At 49.2% G+C, this 25,130-nt stretch overlaps 1 protein-coding gene across 1 annotated transcript in view; it reads left to right on the plus strand.

Moving 5' to 3' along the window:
- The first annotated feature begins 1,777 nt into the window (after nucleotides 1-1,777).
- LOC134350305 (AT-rich interactive domain-containing protein 5A-like) overlaps nucleotides 1,778-25,130 on the plus strand; it is a 35,498-nt gene continuing 12,145 nt past the window's right edge. Inside the window, exons 1-3 of the mRNA XM_063055350.1 lie at nucleotides 1,778-1,899; nucleotides 23,315-23,503; nucleotides 24,707-24,759. Of these exons, the coding sequence (XP_062911420.1) occupies nucleotides 23,365-23,503; nucleotides 24,707-24,759 (192 nt within the window). The 5' untranslated portion in view covers nucleotides 1,778-1,899; nucleotides 23,315-23,364. The remainder of the gene's footprint in view (nucleotides 1,900-23,314; nucleotides 23,504-24,706; nucleotides 24,760-25,130) is intronic.

The following is a 25,130-nucleotide window of genomic DNA, read 5'->3' on the forward strand; positions in this document are numbered from 1 at the left end:
GTGGCTGAGCCAGCATTTTGAGTTCAACTTTATTGTCATGGGTTTTTGTAGCTTTTTGCAACAACAGCACAGTACATTACAGACATAAGTTCACATGAACTTAAATATTCATAAATCATACATAACAAATTAAAGAAAAGTAACCACACTTGTTCAAGTCGAGGGAAACACACACACAACACAGTACATACAAGACACACAACACACTACATTATAACTCACACACAACACAGTACATACAAGACACACAACACAGTACATACAACTCACGCGCAACACACTACATATAACTCACACACAACACACTATGTATAACTCACACACAGCACAGTACATACAATTCACACACAATACATACAATTCACACACACCACTCTACATAAAACTCACACACAACACAGTACCTATAACTTACACACAACACAAGAAGTAATATTGCCACAAATAAATGAACAATTAATCTAAGGCCTCCGTTGGTTAGAATTGACCATAGATATTGTATCCGAGCTGTGTGGCTACACAAGCCTGGGCAGTACGATATGGAGAGCAAGCTGTTGCCCATGTAGCAAGCTCCCCCTCTCCACACATCTGACGAACCCAAAGGAACGGCAGAGACCGATACAGTTTGGTACCAGCAACAACGCAGGAGTTGCCAGTCAACATGGAACTCAATGTAGGGCTGCCTTAAGGACTCCAGCTCCGGATTTTTCCTTGGAATTTACTCCCAAAGCCTTCCTCATGAGCGGGTACAGCCACAAGGCAGCGGAAGTTTGAGATCAGAGTTTTCCTTCACCCAGATGAGCTGCCAGCCACAGCTGACGAGCCCCGTCTGCCCGAAGCGAGAGCTTATCCCAATTACTACTCCCGGCTGTAACAAACTTAAGGAATAATAAGGCGCATTTACGACGCAAGTTAAAAAGTAAACAGTGTAACACTCCTGGCACTCCATACGTGATGAGACCTGAGCTGTGACAGGAAGTTCGTAACCTTACTGCCTGTGGGAAGGAGCTGATTCCAACCCTAACAGTTCTTGTCCTAACGCTACGGTACCTCCTGCCTGATGCTCGGAGGCCAAAGAGATTGCTGGATGGGTGGGAGTAATCACCGGCAATGCTGAGGGCTCTGGAGAAATATCTCTGACGGGAGGAAGAAAGACCCCGACGATCCCCTCTGCAGACCTCGCGATCCTTTGCAGGCACTTGCGGTCTGCTGTACTTGTGCCATTGGCAATAAACTCGACTTTGACTTAGATACAGCAGTCGCTACACGTGAGACTCCTGAGTTTGATATCTCTAAGTGAATTTTATAGAGAGAGGGGTTATAGAATAGACTTTTGACCTCACAATCTCCCTGGTTATGACCTTGTACCTTACTATGTGCCTGCACTGCACTTCCCCTGCAACTGTGACACTTCATTCTGTGTCCGTGTTGTTCTCCTCAATGCCTCGTTGCAATGAGGAACGAATGGAAAACGAAGTTTTTCACTGTGCCTCGGCGCATGTCTGCTTGCCATTGTTGGAATTATAACTCGCTGTTTCCTGATCCTTCCACCCCCGTGCTACGTATTTCCAGTATTTTGTGGTTTTATTCAATTCATCTGCGATTTTGCAATTTTGCACAAGTTTCTTGGAGATGTGATCTGAAATCTTCAAATGCAGCCGGCCAATGGGAGAGCGGTACTGTGAGAAAATGCCGGGGGCCTGACCAATCAGTGAGGGTGAGGGCGGGGCCTGCAGGCCGGCGGGGAGACATTCGTGTGTTCTGATCTTCAGCGGGAGGGAGCGCTCCTGCCCTGAAGCGGTCGGAGGGAGCGCCCCGTCTGAAAGCAGCCGCTCTGCGGATGAGAGTCCTGCGCACGGAGGAGGGTCTGATGTGGTCACTGTCCGGGAACTTTGTCAAGTAAGTGAAGACAGAGAGGAGAGTGAGGGTGGAGTTCAGGTGGAGCTGTCCATACTGGTGTGTGTGTGTGTCTGTGTCTGTGTGTGTGTGTCTGTGTGTGCGTGAGTGTGTGTGTGTGTGTGTGTGTGCGTGCGTGCGTGTGTGTCTGTGTGTGCGTGTGTGTCTGCGTGTGTCTGTGTGCGTGTGTGTGTCTGTGTGTTTGTGTGTGTGTGTCTGTGTGTGTGTGTTTGTGTGTGTGTGTGTGTGTGTGTGTTTGTGTGTGTGTGTGTGTGTGTGTGTGTGTGTGTGTGTGTGTGTGTGTCTCTGTGTGTGTGTGTGTGTGTGTGTGTGTGTGTGTGTGTGTGTGTGTGTGTCTGTGTGTGTGGAGCGGGGTGGGGGACGTTAGGCAAGTTCAGCTTTGATAGTCTACGTTTGCTGCTTCTGGTTGGAGCTCAGCTCTCGGCAGCCGCTCCAATACCGGGAGAGATCAGCGGGTCGAGCAGCGGCTGACAGTCAGCCCGAGGTGCCGAGAGCCCGCGTCAGGATTGACTCGCACCTTTTGCCCTCCCGGACTGCTCGATCCGCTGAGGACTTCGAGCGCTCTGCTCCAGATTCTAGCACCTTCATCCAGCTCTGTGTTCGTCCTCCCGGGGTACGATTGACCCTCTGACGGGCCGGGGCAAGGGGCTAAGAGTGTCCTATGATTCCCAGACGAGTAAGCTCGGGGGTGCAAGATCTTGTGGAGTTGGCGGGCGGAGGCTTCAGCGGCTGGCTGGGGTGGGCGAGGGCAGAGGAGATCACTGGCGCAATGTCAGCGCTAACAGTGAGAGCTAACAATGTAGTTATTCAACACTCCTTCACTACAGCTAGGAGAATCCCCAATCCTCCTTTGGACTGCGGTGCAGTGGACAGAGAGGGGAGACGGACACTTTTATATTCTAGTCCTCTTGAAATGAACGCTAGCGTTTCATTTGCCTTCTTCACCAGCGGTTCAACCTACAAAATAACCTTTTGGGAAATTCTGCACAAGGACTCCCAAGTCCCTTTGCACTTCGGATTTTTATATTTTCTCCCCATTTAGAAAATAGTCTATGCTTTTATTTCTTCTACCAAAATGCATGACCATACACTTCTCAACACTGTATTCCATCTGCCACTTCTTTGTCTGACTTTGGTCTGTCAAGTCCTTCTCCAGCCTCCCTGCTTCCTCAATACTACCTGCCCCACCCCCCCCGATCTATCTTTCTATTGCTTGCAAACTTTGTCCACAAAACTATCAATTCCATCATCGAAACCATTGACATACCATGTAAAAAGAGAATCGGCCCCAGCACCGACCCCTGTGGAACACCACCAATCACCGGCAGCCCATCAGAAAAGACTTCCTTTATTCCTAATCTTTGCCTCCTGCCAGTCAGCCAATCGTCTATCTATGCTAGCATCTTTCCTGTAATACTCTGGGCTCAGCCTCACATGTGGCTCCTGACCAAAAGCCTTCTGAAAATCCACGTACATAACACCAACCAATTCTCCTTTGCCTGTCCTGCTTGTTATTTCTTCAAACAATTTCAACAGATCTGTCAGGCAAGACTTTCCGTTGAGGAACCCATGCTGACTACGGCCTATGTTATCATGAGTGATATCTACTTTCGCCTCTCTGTTATTCTTTATATCTATGAAAAATCTTTTGATGTCCTCTTTGAGAGTGTTAAGTTGCGCCTGGTTTGAGGAAGTGAATGTCTCGGACTGGGCTACAGAGAGATCTACAGGTATGGTCACAGTGATAAGTCGTGTCAGCCCCACGGTCAGGATGGTGAAACCGAGGATCTTCTCTCTGGAGTAAAGCAGGTGTGGGGAGGTTAGAGAGCAGCAGGGGGATGATGTCAGTCAGGGAGGCCTACCCATCACAGGACTGGTGGACACAGGTGATGTGAAGAAGAACATGAACAATGAGAGCAGTGAGCTCAGGTCTGTCAGACCTGGGGTGTGCAGTCAGGGGCGATGGTCTCGATTAACAGTCAGGGGCGATGGTCTCGCCGAGTAACAGTCAGGGGAAATGGTCTCCCCGAGTGACAGCTCGACTGGGGGTGTGCAGTCAGGGGAAGAATGGTCTCCCCGAGTAACAGTCGGGGGAAATGGTCTCGAGTAACAGCTCGACCGGGGGTGTGCAGTCAGGGGAGATGGTCTCGATGTGTTTGTGAACTGGACTGATCTGCACCAGCACAGCTCTAGACTGATACACCGAAAGCAGGGCCAATCCAATGTGTGACTTGGTCCCGTCAGGGAAATTTCCATTGCTAAAAACATGTGTTTTTATGGAAAATGTGGTCCTTTCGCTGTAATGATGTCAATTGAAAAGCAAACTGCTTAATGTTTACATTGAGCAGAACAAAGGGAGAGATTGAAACCACCCAAGGAAGTTTTGATTGCTGAAGAAGATCAATTTGATAAAGGGGAAAGTACCGATGTTCTGATTATGAGTGAATTCCGACCAACAATGATATCTCAACCTGGGATTCTTATGCCTATCTGCTGCGTTTCCCGTTGCTCCTGAGTGGGGCACAGAACATCGGAGACTATAAGACATAGTAGCAGAATGAGGCCATTCAGCCCATTGAGTCTGCTGTGTCACTCGATCAGTTTGTGTCAATGACCAATGCAGTTCGAGGATTGTGCTGGGGGCAGCCCACAATTGTCGCCACGCTTCCAGCGCCAACATAACTTGTCTACAACTCACTAACCCTACCCGCATGTCTTTGGAATGTGTGAGGAAACCCAAACCGTCACAGAGAGAACATACAGACTCAATGCAGATAATGGTGGGAACAGACTCCGATCTTGGCACCACAGTAGCATGACACTGTAACAGCTCGGGGTATTGGCGTTCAGAGTTCAATTCCAGGGTCATCTGTAAGAAGTTTGTATATCCTCCCCGCAGAATAATTGAGTTTTCTCCTGGTGCTACATTTGCCTCCTGCATCCCAAAGTTGTACCAGTTAGTAGGTTAATTGTTCATTGTAAATTGTCCCATGATTAGGTTAGAGTCAAATCAGGCATTGTTGTGTAGCAAGGCTTGAAAGGAAGAAAGAGCCTATTCTGCACTCTATCTCAATAAATAACCAATGGCAGACTATATATTTACAGCCTGCTATTGCGAATTAGCTCTTGGAACTATATTGCTTTGCTAGCACACAATTGCATTATTTTAATCTTTTGGGTGCTATGTAAACACTCTTCAGCATTGCTGGTCAACTGAGAAAGTTTTTCTGGGGTTGGGAGTAAGCTGACCCTTCAGGTAATAACCCACAGTGCTGCAACCAATCACCTGTTCAACAAATACTGAGAGAGGGTCACACTGTGGGAGGGGAGGTACTGAGGGAGGGTCACACTGTGGGAGGGGTGGTACTGAGGGAGAGTCACACTGTGGGAGGGGAGGTACTGAGGGAGAGTCACACTGTGGGAGGGGTGGTACTGAGGGAGGGTCACACTATGGGAGGGGTGGTACTGATAGAGGGTCACACTGTGGGAGGGGTCGTACTGAGGGAGAGTCACACTGTGGGAGGGGAGGTACTGAGGGAGAGTCACACTGTGGGAGGGGTGGTACTGAGGGAGGGTCACACTGTGGGAGGGTGGTACTGAGGGAGAGTCACACTGTGGGAGGGGTGATACTGAGGGAGGGTCACACTGTGGGAGGGGTGGTACTGAGGGAGGGTCTCACAGTGGGAGGGGTGGTACTGGGTGAGGGTCACACTGTGGGAGGGGTGATACTGAGGGAGGGTCACTGTGGGGGGGTGGTACTGAGGGAGGGTCACACTGTGGGAGGGTGGTACAGAGGGAGGGTCACACTGTGGGAGGGGTGTTACTGAGGGGGAGTCACACTGTGGGGGTGTGGTACTGAGGGAGGGTCACACTGGGAGGGGTGGTACTGAGGGAGGGTCACACTGTGAGAGGGGTGGTACTGAGGGGGAGACACACTGTGGGGAGGGGGTGGTACTGAGGGAGGGTCACAATGTGGGAGGTTTGCTCTGTTTTGCTCCCTCACCTGCGTCAATGCCTGAGGACCCCAGAAAAACCGCTGGAGCGATCCAGTAATTGGTAAAAGTCTTTGCTTGAGAGTGCCTCTCAGGGATGTGAAGCCAAAGAGGGTGAACGGGGTCTGTTGTAACGCAAACTAAAGGTGGAGCAGGCTTGACGAGCTGCATGGCCTGGAGGAGTCATTGGGCTGGGGAGGTGTCGTGACCATGACCTTGGTGTCGGGGATGGATGCTGGGGTCCCCGTGTCCTTGCTCTGCCGTGAAGTCGCTCCTCAGCACTCCGCCGATGAGCAGAAGAGCGGCGATGGCAGAGAGTGGAGAAGAGCCGAGTCAGCTTGGCGCGCAGGCGCGGCGCAACAACAGCCAAATGACGCCTTGTTCCACAATCTGCTGTGTCAGGAAGAGCACTGATATTCAAAATCCTTCACCTCCCGCACGGGAGGCAGGATGGAGAGTGAGTTGTACTCGTATCGCTGTGCATAGTTTGTGTCCCCCTAACTCAATAAAGATGTCCTAGTGTGGTGGACAGTGCAGACGGATGCGAGGCTAATTCTAGGGCTGAGAGCCTCTTCCTACCCTGAAGGGCTGAAGAAGTAGAGTTTGCATTCTTCGGAGTTTAGATGAACGAGTGCTGATTCTCACTATTGTCTTCTCTCTTTCTGCACTAGTTATCATTTTCCAGACACAGTGGCCACTTTATTAGGTACACCTGTACATCTGCTCGCTAATGCCAGTCACGTGGCCGCAGCTCAATGCATGCAGAGGCTCCGTTGTTCAGATCAAACATAGAATTAGGAAGGAATGTGCTCTCAGTGACTTTGACTGTAGGTTGATTGACAGACGAGGCGGTTTGAGCATCTCAAAACCTGCTGATTTCCTGAGATTTTCACACACAACTGTCGTGAGAGTTTACAGAGAATAGTGCAAGAACGATAAAAAAACACCCAGTGAACGGGAGATCTGTGGGCGAAAACATCTTGTTAATGAGAAGTCGGAGGAGAATGGCCAGACTGGTTCAAGCTGACAGCAAGTCGTCAGTAACTGGAATAACCAGGCGTTACAACAGTGATGTGCAGAAGAGCATCTCTGAACACACTCACAACACGCTGGAGGTTGTGAACACACTCACAACACTCACAACTCAGCAGGTCGGGCAGCATCCGTGGAAACGATCAGTCAATGTTTCGGGCCGGAACCCTTCGTCAGGACTGAAGAGGGAAGGGGCAGAGGCCCTATAAAGAAGGTGGGAGAGGGTGTGAAGGAGAAGGCTGGTAGGTTCAGTTGAAAAACCAGTAATTTGAAAGACAGAGGGGTGGGGGAGGGGAAGTAGGGAGATGATAGGCAGAGTCGCGATGTAATGATGCAGCTCTATAAAACTCTGGTTAGGCCACACTTGGAGTACTGTGTCCAGTTCTGGTTGCCTCACTATAGGAAGGATGTGGAAGCATTGGAAAGGGTACAGAGAAGATTTACCAGGATGCCGCCTGGTTTAGAAAGTATGCATTATGATCAGAGATTAAGGGAGCTAGGGCTTTACCCTTTGGAGAGGAGGATGAGAGGAGACATGATAGAGGTGTACAAGATAATAGGAGGAATAGATAGAGTGGATAGCCAGCGCCTCTTCCCCAGGGCACCACTGCTCAATACAAGAGGACATGGCTTTAAGGTAAGGGGTGGGAAGTTCAAGGGGGATATTAGAGGAAGGTTTTTTACTCAGAGAGTGGTTGGTGCGTGGAATGCACTGCCTGAGTCAGTGGTGGAGGCAGATACACTAGTGAAGTTTAAGAGACTACTAGACAGGTATATGGAGGAATTTACGGTGGGGGCTTATATGGGAGGCAGGGTTTGAGGGTTGGCCAACATTGTGGGCCGAAGGGCCTGTACTGTGCTGTACTATTCTATGTTCTATGTTCTAAAACAATGGGTAGTAGAAGGAGGTGGAACCATGAGGGAGGTGATAGGCAGCTGGGGGAGGGGGCAGAGTGACATAGCACCTCCGCTCTGTCCGCCACAACAGACAGGATCTCCCGGTAGCCACCCACTTCAACTCTACTTCCCATTCCCATTCAGATATGTCCATACATGGCCTCCTCTACTGCCATGATCAGGCTAAACTCAGGTTGGAGGAGCAACACCTCACATACCGTCTAGGTAGTCTCCAGCCCCTTGGTATGAACATAGAATTCTCAAACTTCCGGTAATTCCCTCCCCCTCCCCTCCCCCACCCCTCTGTCTTTCAAATTACTGGTTTTTCACCTGGGCCTACCAGCCTTCTCCTTTCCACCCTCCCCCCACCTTCTTTATAGGGCCTCTGTCCCTTCCCTCTTCAGTCCTGATGAAGGGTTCTGGCCCGAAACGTTGACTCATCGTTTCCACGTTTCCATGCTCCTCCAGCATGTTGTTAGTGTTGCTTTGATCCCAGCATCTGCAGATTATTTTGTGTCTCTGAACACACATGTTGAACCTTGAGGTGGATGGGCTACAGCAGCAGAAGACCACAAACATAAACTCAGTGGCCACTTTGTTAGATACAGGAGGTACCTAATAAAGTGGCCAGTGAGTGTATTGTATTTTATAGTAATTTTTTAATGTATTGCACTGTACAGCTGCTGCAAAATAACAAATTAAACACTATATGTCAGTGAAAATAAACCTGATTCTGAAACACTTAAGGGAGAAACAATCTATCTGCTGGAGAGACTCAGCAGGTCGAGCAGAGTCTTTGGGGCAAAATCAAAAGACACTTATTACCAACGTATGCATATGTCATCATACATTACCTTGAGATTCATTTTCTTACAGGAAAATAAAGGAATTTCATAGAATATATGAAAAACTATATATAACCAATGTACAAGAAAAGACAAATTTTGTAAATAGTATAAAAAGTAAATAATTAATATTGAAAACATGAGATGTAGAGTCATTCGAAGTGAGTCTGTAGATTGTGAAATCAGTTCAGAGTTGGGGACAGTGATGATTGCAGGGTAATAACTGTTCCTGAACCTAGAGGTGTGGGACCTGATGGTTGAGGGGTAATAACTGTTCCTGAACCTGGTGGTGTGGGACCTGATGGTTGAGGGGTAATAACTGTTCCTGAACCTGGTGGTGTGGGACCTGATGTTTGTAGGATAATAACTGTTCCTGAACCTGGAGGTGTGGGACCTGATGGTTGAGGGGTAATAACTGTTCCTGAACTTGGTGGTGTGGGACCTGATGGTTGAGGGGTAATAACTGTTCCTGAACCTGGTGGTGTGGGACCTGATGGTTGAGGGGTAATAACTGTTCCTGAACCTGGTGGTGTGGGACCTGATGTTTGTAGGATAATAACTGATCCTGAACCTGGAGGTGTGGGACCTGATGGTTGAGGGGTAATAACTGTTCCTGAACCTGGTGGTGTGGGACCTGATGGTTGAGGGGTAATAACTGTTCCTGAACCTGGTGGTGTGGGACCTGATGGTTGAGGGGTAATAACTGTTCCTGAACCTGGTGGTGTGGGACCTGATGTTTGTAGGATAATAACTATTCCTGAACCTGGAGGTGTGGGACCTGATGGTTGAGGGGTAATAACTGTTCCTGAACTTGGTGGTGTGGGACCTGATGGTTGAGGGGTAATAACTGTTCCTGAACCTGGTGGTGTGGGACCTGATGGTTGAGGGGTAATAACTGTTCCTGAACCTGGTGGTGTGGGACCTGATGTTTGTAGGATAATAACTGATCCTGAACCTGGAGGTGTGGGACCTGATGGTTGAGGGGTAATAACTGTTCCTGAACCTGGTGGTGTGGGACCTGATGGTTGAGGGGTAATAACTGTTCCTGAACCTGGTGGTGTGGGACCTGATGGTTGAGGGGTAATAACTGTTCCTGAACCTGGTGGTGTGGGACCTGATGGTTGAGGGGTAATAACTGTTCCTGAACCTGGTGGTGTGGGACCTGATGGTTGTGGGGTAATAAATGTTCCTGAACCTGGTGGTGTGGGACCTCAGGTTCCTGCCTGATCATGATAGTGAGAAGAGAGCATGGCCTCCATGGCGAGGGTTCTTGATGATGGATGATGCTTTCTTGTGGCAACACTTCATGTAGATGTGCTCATTGCCGGGGAGGTTTTGCCTATGATGGACTGGGCTAAATCCACCACTTTCTGTAGACTTTTCCATTCTTGGGCATTGGTATTTCCAAACCAGTTGGAAGGAATTGTCAGTTTTTTAGGTTGAAAACCCTGCATCGGGACAAAAGGGCAGATGTTGAGAGTCTTAAACAGAGGGAAAGAGCTACATGATAAGGGAGCTACAATCGATGTGTCGAAAGTACTCAGTGAGTTGAACAAGATCTCTGTTGTGGGGACGACTGACCATCTCCCTCTCCTCTCTCAGTCCTGATGTGGGGTTTCAACTTGAAGCTTTGACAATTCCTTGCCCAGCATTTGACAGATTGGTTGTTGCTCTGGGTTCCAGCTTCATGTGCCCAGACACAGAATCGGGCTTACTGTCACTAAAGTACAGCACTGTGCTAATGTCTTAGGCACGTATACAGTACATAGCAAGGGTGCCTGAGACTTTACAGTACTGTATCTGTCAATGTAGGGTGGAGAGCGAGTTTGTAAATCTGGCCAGAGCAAAGGGTGTTGGGAATTGCAAGGGTGCAGCGCTGTGGGATGGGTGTCAGAGAAGGGGTGCTGGGCAGGGGTGGCACTGGTGCTGACACATCTGGTCCTGAGGCACCAGGCAAAGGCATTTGATCCAAACAATTGATTTACTGATCATTACAGAATGTGTCTCCGATGCTTCCCACTCCCTGCCCTCTCCCTTCTCCTTTTCCCAACCGTGATTCCCCTCTCCCTGCCCCCTTCCCACTCTCAGTCCACAAAAGAGACCCACATCAGAATCAGGTTTATCATCACTCACATATGTCATGAAATTTGCTTTTTATGCAGTAGCAGTACAGTGCAATACATAAAATTTCTACAGTACTGAGCAAAAGTCCTAGTCACCCTAGCTATATATACAGTAAGTAATCTTCTGCTACATAGTACTGTATATTGTGATGTTTGTAGTTTTGCACCACTAGTGCAGTGCAATACATAAAATATACTACAAAATAATAAAAAATGTATATTTAAAACAAGATAAACACTGAAATGTAAAAGGAGAGTTACAATAGTGAAAGTAATGTTCATGGGTTCATTGTCTATTCAGAAATCTGATGGCAGAAGGGAAAAATTGGTTCCTAAAACATTGTGAAGGTCTTCAGGCTCCTGTACCTCTTCCCTGATAGTAGTAATGAGAGGAGGGCATGTCCTTGGTGGTGTGGGCCCTTAATCATGAATACCACCTTTTGAAGATGCCCTCCGTGGTGGGAGGCTGGTGTCCATGATGGAGCTGGCTGCGGCTACAAACCTCTGCAGCTTTTTTCCAGTCCTGTGCAGCGCTCCCTCCATACCAGACGGTGATGGAACCAGTTAGAATGCTCTCCACGGTTCATCTGTAAAAATTTACTGGAGGTTTTGATGGTATACCAAGTCTCCTCAAGCTACCCTCTTTGTAATTGTATCAATAGTTTGGACCCGGGATAGATCTTCAGAGATGTTGGCACCCAGGAACTTGAAGCTGCTCACCCTTCCCATCGCTGACCCCTCGATGAGGATGAGTGTGTGTTCTCCCAACTTCCCCTTACTGAAGTCCACGATCAATTCCTTGGTCTTAGAAGTTGAATGGAAGGTTGTTGTTTCAACACCACTCAGCCAACTATTCTGTCGCGCTCCTGTACGCCTCCTTGTCACCATCTGAGATTCTGCCAACAACAATTGTGTCATTGGCAAATTTATAGATGGAACAGCAGTAGATAAGGTGGTATTTATTTGCAAATAAATTGCATAATAATTTCTTTTTGCAGAGTGTGGTGAATCTCTGGTTGTGGAGTTGAGATCACAGTTGGGGGGTGGGATTTAATGTGGTGATGCATATTCGACAGACTGAGTACAGTAGGGAACGTCAGCCATGGAGGGGCCAACAGCCTTACTCTTCTTGCTCCAGTGTTCTTGCAGATGCAGACAGGATTGGCCTGTGGGTGGGTGGGCAGTTGGCAGGCTCCAGGTGTTCAGAAAACACTCCCAGACCCACAGCCCCTCCTGGCGTGGGAGGCCGTGGCCTGTGGGAGTAACTGCACACATAGCAGCCAGTTTATGCAGAGGAAGATGTCATTAATGGCACTGAGCAACTGGATAAGGTATACTACTGAGGTGGGCCCAGTATTCGGGGGAGGGCACTGCGCCCCCAACCATCGCCATGGAATCTTTATATTCACCCAAGGGGGCAAGTTACAATCAAAGCAAAAGATTGCAAATGCTAGGAAATCTGAAATAATGCTTTATTAGAATTAGTTTTATTGGCCACATGTACATGGAAACCTCCAAACATACAGTGTATCTGTTATTTGCATCAATGACCAACGCATTCTGAGGGTTGCGCTGGGGCAGCCCAGAAGTGAGAAGACGGCCTGTCTCAGATGGTCCTTAGTGATTGATGTTGTCTTTTCAACCTCTCACTGCTACGGGCGGAAGTTCCCACTTGCTTCAAAAAGACACCAGTTATACCAGTGCCTGAGAAGAATAATGTGAGCTGCCTTAATGACTATCGCCCGGTAGCTCTCACATCTACAGTGATGAAATGCTTTGAGAGATTGGTCATGACTAGACTGAACTCCTGCCTCAGCAAGGACCTGGATCCATTGTAATTTGCCTATCGCCACGAAAGGTCAATGGCAGATGTAATCTCAATGGCTCTTCACGCGGCCTTAGACCACCTGGACAACACAAACACCTGCATCAGGATGCTGTTCATTGACTATAGCTCAGCATATAATACCATCATTTCCACAATCCTGATTGATAAGTTGCTGAACCTGGGCCACTGTACCTCCCTCTGCAATTGGATCCTCGACTTCCTAACCGGAAGACCACACTCTGTGCGGATTGGTAATAACACGTCCTCTTCGCTGACAATCAACACTGGTGCACCTCGGGGGTGTGTGCTTAGCCCACTGCTCTACTCTCTATATACACATGACTGTGTGGCTAGGCATAGCTCAAATACCATCTATGAATTTGCTGATAATACAACCATTGTCGGTAGAATCTCAGGTGGTGACAAGAGAGAGTACAGGAGCGAGATACACCAACTAGTGGAATGGTGTTGCAGCCACAACCTTGTACTCATTGTCAGTAAGATGAAAAATCTGATTGTGGACTTCAGGAAGGGTAAGATGAAAGAACACATAGAGGAATCAGAAGTGGAGAGAGTGAGCAGTTTCAAGTTCTGGGTTTCAAGATCTCTGAGGATCTAACCTGGTCCCAACATATTGATGCAGTTATAAAGAAGGCAAGACAGCAGCTATACTTCATTAGCAGTTTGAAGAGATTTGGTATGTCAACAAATACACTCAAAAACTTCTATAGATGTACCATGCAGAGCATTCTGACAGGCTGCATCACTGTCTGGTATGGAGGAGGGGGCTACTGCGCAGGACCGAAAGAAGCTGCAGAGGGTTGTAAATTTAGTCAGCTCCATCTTGGGTACTAGCCTACAAAGTACCCAGGACATCTTCAAGGAGAGGTGTCTCAGAAAGGCAGTGTCCATTATTAAGGACCTCCAACACCCAGGGTATGTCCTTTTCTCACTGTTACCATCAGGTAGGAGGTACAGAAGCCTGAAGGAACAACTTCTTCCCTTCTGCCATCTGATTCCTAAATGGACATTGAACTCTTGGACACTACCTCACTTTTTTAGTATATATTATTTCTGGTTTTTGCACAACTTTTAATCTATGCAATATACGTATAGTGTAATTTATTTACTTATTTATTTTTACTCTCTCTGCTAGATTATGTATTGCATTGAGCTGCTTCTGCTATGTTAACAATTTTCACGTCACATGCCGATGATAATAAACCTGGTTCTGATTCTGATTCTTTCTTGGTGCACCGTCTTTTGAAGGTGTCCTCAATGGTTTGGAGGCTCGCACATATGATGAAGCTGTCTGCGTCTACAACCCTCTATAGCTTCTTTTGATCCTGTGCATTGGAGTCTCCATACCAGACAGTGATGCTACCAGTCAGAATGCTCTCCACAGTACTTCTGTAGAAGTTTGCTGGAGTCTTCAGTGTCGAAACTGCCTCGTCCTGCTAATGAAATATTCAATTGAATTGAATTGAATGATCTTTATTGTCATTATACATAGATACAACGAGATCTAGGTGTTCTTGTACATCAGTCACTGAAAGCAAGCATGCAAGTACAGCAGGCAGTGAAGAAAGCTAATGGCATGTTGTCCTTCATAACAAGGGGAATTGAGTATAAGAGCAAAGAGGTCCTTCTGCAGCTGTACAGGGCCCTGGTGAGACCACACCTGGAGTATTGTGTACAGTTTTGGTCTCCAAATTTGAGGAAGGACATTCTTGCTATTGAGGGAGTGCAGCGTAGGTTCACAAGGTTAATTCCCGGGATGATGGGACTGTCATATGTTGAAAGATTGGAGTGACTGGGCTTGTATACACTGGAATTTAGAAGGCTGAGAGGGGATCTTATTGAAACATATAAGATTATTAAGGAATTGGACACGCTGGAGGCAGGAAGCATGTTCCCGCTGATGGGTGAGTCCAGAACCAGAGGCCACGGTTTAAGAATAAGGGGTAGGCCATTTAGAACGGAGTTGAGGAAAAACTTTTTCACCCAGAGAGTGGTGAATATATGGAATGCTCTGCCCCAGAAGGCTGTGGAGGCCAAGTCTCTGGATGCTTTCAAGAAAGAGATGGTTAGAGCTCTTAAAGATAGCGGAATCAAAGGTAATGGGGATAAGGCAGGAACTGGATACTGATTGTGGATGATCAGCCATGATCATAGTGAATGGTGGTGCTGGCTCGAAGGGCTGAATGGCCTACTCCTGCACCTATTGTCTATTGTCTATTAATTGCAGTAATAATGCTGGGCCCTGGATAGATCTTCAGAGATGTTGGACTTGCTCACCATTTCCATGGCTGATCCCTTGATGACGATGGGTGTGTGTTCCCTCAGCTTTCTCTTCCTAAAGTCCACAATCAGTTCCTTGGTTTTACCGATGCTGAGTGCTAAGTTGCTGTGGTACCACTCAACCAGCTGAACTATCTTGCCTCCTTGTCTCCATCTGAAATTCTGCCACCAATAGTTGTGTCATCAGATAATTCATAGATGGTGTTTGAGTCGTTCCTATGGGTGTAGAGAGTGCAGAGCAGTGGTCTAAACATGCATCCTTGAGGTGCACCAGTGTAGATTGTCAGAGAGGTGGAGATGTTATCTCTATCCACACTGACTGTGGCCTCCTGATGAGGAAGTCAACAATCCAGTCGCAGTGGGAGGAACGGAGATGCAGATTCTGAAGCGTGTTAGTGCTGAGGTTATGCTGGTGTTGAACACCGAGCTGTAATCAATAAACAGCTGCCTGACGTAGGTAATGCTGTTGTCCAGGTGATCCAAGGCCTAGAGGAGAGCCAGCGAGAGCCATCTGCTGGAGACCTGTTGTGGTGAGTCCAGGTCCTTGCGGAGGCAGGAGTTGATTCTAGCCATGACCAACCTCTCAAAACATTTCATATAAGTAGACATGAGTGCAATTGGGCGATAAATATCCTTACAGTGCTATGCTGGGGCACTGGGATGATTGATGCCCTTTTGAAGCAGGTGGGAACTGCTGGCTGCTACAGTGAGAGACTGAAGATATCTTTGAACACCCCTGCCAGTTGGTTGGCACAGGTTGGCAGGTACACTATCGGGCGTTGACATCTTGCAAGGATGTTCTGACATTGGCCTATGAGGCAGAGATCACAGGGTTGCTGGATGCTGTGGAGAATGGCACAGGTGTAGTTTTATTCTCCCTAACAGAGAGTGCATAGAAAACATTGAGCTTCTTGGGGAGTGAAGCCTCGCTGCCGTTTATGAGGTTAGCTTTCACCTTATAGGAAGTCATAGCTTGTAAACCCTGACATACATATGATCGTATCTGTTACTTCACATCAGATTGCACTTTTGCTCTCACAGTGCCCTTTTGTAGATTGTACCTGGGCTTTTCATAGGGTTCTCAATCACTGATCTTGAATGCCACAGATCTAGCACTTGGCAGACTATGAATCTCCTGGTTCATCCACGGCTTCTGGTTTGAGTATGTTCGGAGTGTTCTTGAAGTCACACACTGATCCCACACAGCTCTCGGTGAAGTTGGGTGGTGACTGTGGCACATTCATTTAGATCCAAAGATGAATCCCTGAATGAGTTCCAGTCCACCGATTTAAAGCAGTCAGAAGATCTCTGCTGGGACCAGTGCGTGAGTGCCATCACAAAGAAGGCACAACAGCATCTCTACTTCCTTAAAAGTTTGTGTAGATTCAGCATGTCAGAAAAACTTTGACAAACTTCTATAGATGCATAGTAGAGAGTATCCTGACTGGTTGCATCGTGGCCTGATACGGAAATACCAATTCCCAGGAATGGAAAAGACTACAGAAAGCAGTGGATAAGGCCCAGTCCATCACAGGCAAAACCCTCCCCACCCCTGAGCATATTTAGATGAAGCACTTCCACAAGAAAGCAGCATCCATCATCAAGGAGCCCATCTACGCCATGCCCTCTCCTCACAACAGTGATTCGGCAGGTGATACAGGAGCCTTAGGTCCCACACCACCAGGTTGAGGAACAGTTATTACCCTACATCTTCAGGGCCCAGAACCAGCGTAGATAACTTCACTCATATCAACACTGAACTGATTCTACGACCTACAAACTCACCTTCAAGGTCTGGACAACTTGTTCTCAGGATTATTTAATGAACAGTTTGTCTACCATTGCACGTTGGCTGTTTGTCAGCACTGTGCGTCGCTGCACAGTAAATGAAATGCTCCTAAGCACATAGCCTTTGTTGCCACGCAGCTGGAATTTTCTTTTATATAATGTTTTATTAAAGTGCCCTGCAGTTTTCAGGCCGTATAAAAATTTCCTGTAAAAAAAAGAGGGAATCCATATATATATATATATATATGCAACTTCTATTGTATTTCTTTATAGTATTCCTGTAAATGCCCCTTAGAAAATGAATCTCAAGGTAGTATATGACAACATAAATGTACTTTGGTAACAAATTTACTTTGAAATTTGTAAGTGCTCCTCTACCTCCCTTGGCCATATCTTTGCGGTCCACATAACTCGTGCTCTGGTCCTCAGTCTCTGCCTGTATGCCAGATGATTGGAATTAGACCATAAGACATGGGAGTAGAATTAACCCATTCAACCCATCATGGCTGATCCCGGATCCCACTCAACCCCATACACCTGCCTTCGCGCCATATCCTTTGATGCCCTGTATTGCCTACGTGCAGGTGCTGGCCGGTGCAGATGTGATGGGCCAAAGAAGCTGCTTCTGTGACCATAGGACCCAGGAGCAGAATTGGGCCATTTGGCTCATCCATTCCTGGGAGCATTCTCTTGAACCTCCTCTGAACCCTCTCCAATGCCAGCACATCCTTTCTTAGATATAGGACCCACAACAGCTCACAATACTCCAAATGTGGTGTGACTAATGCCTTTTAAGGCCTCGGCATTACATTCCTGAGGTGACCTCATGCAGCTTTGGCCTTCAATAAGAAGACTGAATGACCTTCACTGAACGGGTGTCAGCAGTTGGAGCGGTGGAATCATTAATCACTAACAGCAGTGAAGTGAAGTGAGGTGCCCAGGGAGCGCGGCTGAGGAACGCTGGGTGCTGTTGGCGTCGTTGCGCTGACACATTCTTATCAGGCCAAAATCGGCTCAGAGACTGGAAAGCTGCTGTGTACGGACACTGAACTGCCTTCTCAAGAGGGCCAAACCATACTCGTGACAGTTGTGATTCTGAACGCTTGTTTAAAGACGGTTATATTGACCTTAACTAACAGAGCAGGTTCTATTGTAATCAGCAGATCAGGGTTAGTCACTGGAGGTGGTGTGTTTCTGTTTGTGTTTCAACTCTCTTTTTCCAAAGAGGAAATGAGTAATAACAGGAAATTCAACATTGTGTTGAACAGTGAAACCTCAGATCATCTTTTGTTGTGAACAGATTGGTGGAACGTGATGCTGTCGTGTGTGTGTGTGTACATAGGTGTGTTTGTGTGGGTTGTGTATGTGTGTATCACAATGTGCACATGTTATGTGCATGTCAGTTGTGTGCATAGATGTCATTGTAGAACTCTCTATTAGTTGTCTATGGGTGAGGGTTTCTGTGTCAGACTCTCCATCTCTCTCTCCTTCTCTCTTTCCTATCTCTCTGACCCCCCCCCACTATGTTCTGTATGCCTTCACTGGATGAGCCTTTCCGCGCACTCACGCGTGAGTGTGTGTGTATTGCAGGTACACATGTAATGTGCATGTTAGTTGCATGAGCATATGTCATTGTTTCTAGTACTCTCTATTTTGGTTGTCTATGGGTTTCTCTGTCAATGTCTGTCTGTCTGTCTGTCTCCCTGTCTCCCTATTGTGCGTGCATGTATGTGTGGCTTTACCGGACGACTTTCTCTATGCCTGTCTGTCTGCATCTATGTTTTTATCTCTCTGTCACTGGATGTGTGTGTGTGTGCGAGTGTGCGAGTGTGTGTGTGTGTGTGTGTGTGTGTGTGCACGCGCGCGCGTGTGTGTAAATCAGTGAGTTTAGCCTTGTTACCTTGCAGAGGGTCCCAGCAGAAAATGGCTTTTTGTTTCTCAGCACTGACCAGCGTCTGGTTAAATCGCCCCATTGCCAACCTGCAACATGCCATGTCCAAATGCCCCCTCCCCCAGAACATGGCAGCGTTGTCTCAATGACAACTAAGCTCATCTGGGGTGAAAACGGTGGATGTTCTCATCTCTGAGTTTAGCGCTGAGCGCATTGAAGGTTCCCTCTGTTGGAGAGGGAGTGACTAAACTGTTGGTGAATCTCAAGGTAGTATATGACAACATAAATGTACTTTGGTAAGAAATTTACTTTGAAATTTGTAAGTGCTCCTCCACCTCATATGGCCATATCTTTGCAGTCCACATAACTCGTGCTTTCTTCAATGGCCTTTTGTCCTCTCCTGTCAGATTCCCCCTTCTCCAGCCATTTCTCTCTTTCATCAATCAACTTCCCAGCTCTTTACTTCACCCCCTCCCCATCTCCTGGTCTCACCTATCACCTACTACCTTGTATTTCTTCCTCCCCCCCCCGCCACCTTCTTACATTGACGTCATCTTTTTTCTCCAGTCCTGATGAAGGATCTCAGCCTGAAACGTCGACTGTACTCTTTTCCATAGATGCTGCCTGGCCTGCTGAATTCCTCCAGCATTTTGTGTGTGTGGCTTGGGTTAGTTCCCAATCGACCAAGTGTATGGTGAGAGAAGAGGATGATGAGATTAGTTTGGGATTGGCACGTGGCTGTAGAAACATGGGATTATCGTAGGGTACCAATATCTTGTTCGTTATCTGTGTTGTATATTTAATATTTCAGTAATATTTGAGCAATATTGTAAATATATTGTTTGATTAAGCATTCTTTGTTTAAATAATTAATTGCTGGTAGTATGTAAAAGTATGTGAATGGCATACATCATTACACCACCACATTATAAACATTCCCCATCTCACCTTCAATTCGTACCCTTTGGTAATTGACTTTTTCTCCCGGGAGAAAGACTCTGACTGTCTACCCTAGCAACACACACAAAACACTGGAGGAACTCGGCAGGTCAGGCAGCATCTATAGAGAGGAATAAACAGTCGACGTTTTGGGTGGGACCCTTCTTCAGGACTGAGAAGGAAGGGGGAAGATGCCAGAATAAAAGGATGCGGGAAGGGAAAGGGGAAGGGGAAGGAGGCTAGCTGGAAGGCGATAGGTGAAACCAGGTGAGTGGGAAAGGTCAAGGGCTGGAGAAGAAGGAATCTGATAGGAAAGGAGGGTGCATCATAGGAGAAAAGGAAGGAAAAGGGGACCGGAGGAAGTGATAGGCTGGTGAGAAGGTCAGAGTGGGGAATAGTGGAGGGGAAGGGTGGAATTTGTTTACTGGAAGGAGAAATCAGTATTCATGCCATCAGTTTGGAGGCTACTCAGATGGAATATAAGGTGTTGTTTCTCCACCCTAAGAGTGGCCTCATCAACACACAAGAGGAGATCATGGACTAATACGTCAGAATGGGAATGGGAATTAAAATGTTTGGCCACCGGGAAGTCCTGTTTGTGACAGATAGGGCAGAGGTGCCGAATGAAGTGGTCCCCCAATTTATGACTGTCTACCCTGTCTGCACCTCTCCTAATTGTATAAACTTCTATCAGGTCTCCACTCAGCCCCCGAGGGTGCAGAGAAAACAACCCAAGATTGTCCAACTCTCCTCAAAGTTCATGCTCTCCAATCCAGGCAGTGGCCTGGTGAACCTCTTCTGCACTCTCTCCGATGCCTCTCCGTCCTTCCTATGTGTGCACATTACAGAAAAAGCAGATCGGCTTTATTTGTCACATGTACATTGAAAAGTACAGTGAAAAGTTCTGTTTCTCGGCAGCAACCTACGCAGTTGTTGCTGATAGCCTGTAAGAGTCACCACGCTTCTGGGGCCAACATAGCTTACCCACAATTTACTAATCCTAACCCGTACATCGTTGGAATGTGGGAAGAAACCGGAACACCTGGAGGAAACCCACGCGGTCACAGAGAGAAGGTGGCGGGAATTGAACCCGGGTTACTGTCTCTGTAAAGCGTTGTGCTAACCATTACGCTACCGTGAAACCCCGCTGGTGGGTGCTGCATCTGTTATTGATTTATTATTTATTGAGATACAGTGCAGAATAGGCCCTTCCAGCCCTTCGAGTCATGTCGCCCAGCAATCCCCGATTTAACACTAGCCTAATCATAGGACACCTTACAATGTCCAATTTACCTACAAACCGGTACATCTTTGAACTGTGGGAGGAAACCAGAGCCACATGGTGAATCCACTCCTTACGGGCAGCGGTGGGAATTGGACCTGTGTCACTGGCTCGCTAGCTCTGTAGAGCGTCAAGCTAACCGCTATGCTATCATGCCACAGCTGGCGGGTGTTTGGGAATGGAGCAGGGAATTCTTCTGGGAAGAACTAGGAGATGGCAGCAGGGGGTTGTGGTGAGGAGTGATGGGAGCCTTGCTTTAATCAGCACTCAAGGGTGCCCGGCTGTGCAAGTACAACAGAAATATTTGTCATTCACCGCTGAGTTTTCAGAACAGGGGAAGGTGTGATGTGAAAGAGCAGGGTGGTTTCAGTGGTCGCCTCAGTCTGAGGTAATATTTGATGCTGTTTTGATAAAGGGTTTGTTGAACCCTGTAGCTTGTTAATGGCAGCATCAGGCAGACACCCAGCTCCCCGTTACCCTGACAACAGGAGAGTTGCCACTTATGGAGGGCCGCAAGCTTTCTCACAAGCCCCAAAGCAGGACCGGAGCCGCTCACCACCCTGCCCTCCACTGTGTGACTGGCCACTGCCACCGGAAAGACTTTGGACGTGACGGCTGTGACGTCCATCGTCACCCATTACGTCCTCTGACCACATCCCTCTGTCCACCTTCCCTTTCCCTTATTCCTACTGCCGCTCACTTGGGTGCCGTGGGGGCACAGCGGGTGGTGCCGTGGTGGCACAGCGGGTAGTGCAGTGGTGGCACAGCGGGTAGTGCCGTGGTGGCACAGCGGGTAGTGCAGTGGGGGCACAGTGGGTGGTGCCGTGGGGGCACAGCGGGTGGTGCCGTGGTGGCACAGCGGGTGGTGCCGTGGTGGCACAGCGGGTAGTGCAGTGGGGGCACAGTGGGTGGTGCCGTGGGGGCACAGCGGGTAGTGCAGTGGTGGCACAGCGGGTAGTGCCGTGGTGGCACAGCGGGTAGTGCAGTGGGGGCACAGCGGGTAGTGCCGTGGGGGCACAGTGGGTGGTGCCGTGGTGGCACAGCGGGTAGTGCCGTGGGGGCACAGCGGGTGGTGCAGTGGTGGCACAGCGGGTGGTGCCGTGGTGGCACAGCGGGTGGTGCAGTGGTGGCACAGCGGGTGGTGCCGTGGGGGCACAGCGGGTGGTGCCGTGGTGGCACAGCGGGTAGTGCCATGGTGGCACAGCAGGTAGTGCAGTGGGGGCACAGCGGGTGGTGCCGTGGTGGCACAGCGGGTAGTGCCGTGGGGGCACAGCGGGTAGTGCCGTGGTGGCACAGCGGGTGGTGCCGTGGTGGCACAGCGGGTAGTGCCGTGGGGGCACAGTGGGTGGTGCAGTGGGGGCACAGCGGGTGGTGCAGTGGGGGCACAGCAGGTAGTGCCGTGGGGGCACAGTGGGTGGTGCAGTGGGGGCACAGCGGGTAGTGCCGTGGTGGCACAGCGGGTGGTGCAGTGGGGGCACAGCAGGTGGTGCAGTGGGGGCACAGCGGGTGGTGCCGTGGGGGCACAGCGGGTAGTGCCGTGGGGGCACAGTGGGTGGTGCAGTGGGGGCACAGCGGGTGGTGCAGTGGTGGCACAGCGGGTGGTGCCGTGGGGGCACAGCGGGTAGTGCCATGGTGGCACAGCAGGTAGTGCTGTGGTGGCACAGTGGGTGGTGCTGCTTCCTCACACCCCGGTTCGATCCCCGCCTCTGGTACCGTCTGTGTGGAGTTGTGTCTTTTCCCCGTGTCTCTGGGGGTTCTCTCAACCTTCCCCCTCCCACCACCAGCTGCTCCAGTTTCCTCTCTCATCCCGACAATGTGCGTGGGGTAGGGGGGCAGATAGTGCTTCATTAGTCCCTATAAATCTCCCCTGTGTTGGCGCGTGGCCAAGTGGTTAAGGTGTTCGTCTAGTGATCTGAAGGTCGTGAGTTCGAGCCTCAGCTAAGGCAGCGTGTTGTGTCCTTGAGCAAGGCACTTAACCACACATTGCTCTGCGACGACACTGGTGCCAAGCTGTATCGGCCCTAGTGCCCTTCCCTTGGACAACATTGGTCTCGTGGAGAAGGGAGACTTGCAGCATGGGCAACAGCTGGTCTTCCATACAACCTTGCCCAGGCCTGCGCCCTGGAAACCTTCCAAGGCGCAAATCCATGGTCTCATGAGACTAACGGATGCCTATAAGATCTCCCCTGGGGTACGTGTAGGTGGCTGGAGAACTGAAAGGCTGTGGAGTTAATGGGCACATGAGAGAGACCAGGTTACTGTGATATGTACAGGAATGGGAATGCCGTGAGAGCCAGCAGCAACTCAATGGGCTGAATAGCCTCCAATGAAATACGTTAGCTCTGATCTCTATGAAATAGCGTTGGGAATGGAGCAGGGATTAGTGACACGGGACCTCAGTGGGGTGGTCTGGGACGGACCCTCGGGTCTCTCCATGGGCAGAGACCACATGGCACTCAGCTTGATACTGCCCCTGCAGGAGTGACGGGAGCTTCCTGGATCGACAGTGGTGCTGACGGAGAGACAGGGATGGCGGAGGGGCTGGACGCGGCGAAGGAGACCGACAGCGGTGACATGAGCCAGCAGAGCTTCCTGGTCAACCTGTACAAGTTCATGAAGGAGAGGGGAACCCCAATCGAGAGGATCCCACACCTGGGATTCAAGCAAGGTGAGGCGCTCCCACCCTTTGAGGAATGGCGGGTGGGAGAGGCTTGGGTGGGGGGAATGTGATTGAGTTCCTTGCAATTCCCTCCCCCCACATCAAAAAACAACCAGTTGGGCGACCATGAACACAAAATAATCTGCAGATGCTGGGGTCAAAGCAACACTCACAACACACTGGAGGAACTCAGCAGGTCGGGCAGCATCTGTGGAAAAGATCGGTCGACGTTTCAGGCCCTTGGTCCTGATGAAGGGTTCCGGCCCGAAACGTCGACCGATCTTTTCCACGGATGCTGCCCGACCTGCTGAGTTCTTCCAGCGTGTTGTGAGTGTTGGGCGACCATGAACCCATGGCTCCCATCTCAGCACAGGAGGGGTGTCATGATACTTGCAGTGCACAAGGGGCAGCTTTTCTCTGAAATGTTCCCTGGCCAAGGAAGGAGTCACTGAAGGAAGAGACCCTGTGGAAGCTGCGATAAAGACTAGAATATCTGACTTGGAGATGTCAAGGGGAGTTTCTTTCTCCTTATGAGATCTGTTCCCATGCAGACAGAGTTTCTGCATAGAGTTTATAGAGCACAAAAAAACAGGCCCATTGGCCCATCTGTGCCAGGCTCATTTTCCCGTGCTTGGCCCCAATCCCTCTGAACCTTTCCTATCCAGGTACCAGTCCAAGTAACTTTTAAATGTTGTTACTACAACTGTCCCAACCATTTCCTCTGGCGGCTCATTCCACATACAGACCGCTGTCTGGGTGAAAACAGTGGCCCTCATGTTCCTTGTAAATCCCCTTTGCCAACTTTTCATCTTAATGGCATCTTTCCCATAGCTGGGTGACCAGAACTACACAGGATGGTGCCAGGACTCGAGAGACTGAGTTATAGGGAGGAATTGGGCAGACTTGGACTTTGGAGTGTAGGATACCAAGGAGTGATCTTATAGAAGGTGTATAAGATCACGAGGGCTGTAGACCCTAGGGTGCTCCCTCAGTACCTGCAGCAGGGCTGACGCGAGGGTGCCAGAGGCTGGCCGTGGACACTCACTGCCCGAGATGGGACCACCCGCCACTGGCCACCTGTGGGAGCAGAGGGGGTGTTAGCCGGTGATGGGAAAGGCTGCAGTCACTTCGAACGACGGTCTCTCTGTGCGTGACTGGGTCTCGATAGGCGTCTCTACTTTCACTGACACTGTGAAATCCTCCTCTTCCCAGTGAACCTGGCCACGCTCTACAAGGCAGTTGAGAAACTGGGTGGCTACGAAGCGGTGAGTACTCTTTAACTAGCACCAATCCCTCCTCCCCTGTGGTACCGGCGAGGGTGCCCACCCATTCAGCCGCGCAGGCACGAGGTTCCAGCCCGGCATTGGTTAGTCGGCAGGCTTTTCTCCGCTTTTAAACTAAAGAGAAAGATTATCTTTACATGGCACATCGAAACATACAGTGAAATGCATTGTTTGAGTCAACAACCAGCACAGTCCGAGGGTGTACGGGGGCAGCCCGCAAGTGTTGGCACACTTCCAGCGCCAACAGCGCATGCCCACAACTCACTCACCCTAATCTGTACATCTGGGGGTGTGGGAGGAGACCGATGAAGTCACGGGGAGAACGTACAAGCTCCTTCCAGACAGCGGCCGGA

Source organism: Mobula hypostoma, chromosome 8 (genome assembly GCF_963921235.1).
Source record: "Mobula hypostoma chromosome 8, sMobHyp1.1, whole genome shotgun sequence".
NCBI lineage: Eukaryota > Metazoa > Chordata > Chondrichthyes > Myliobatiformes > Myliobatidae > Mobula > Mobula hypostoma.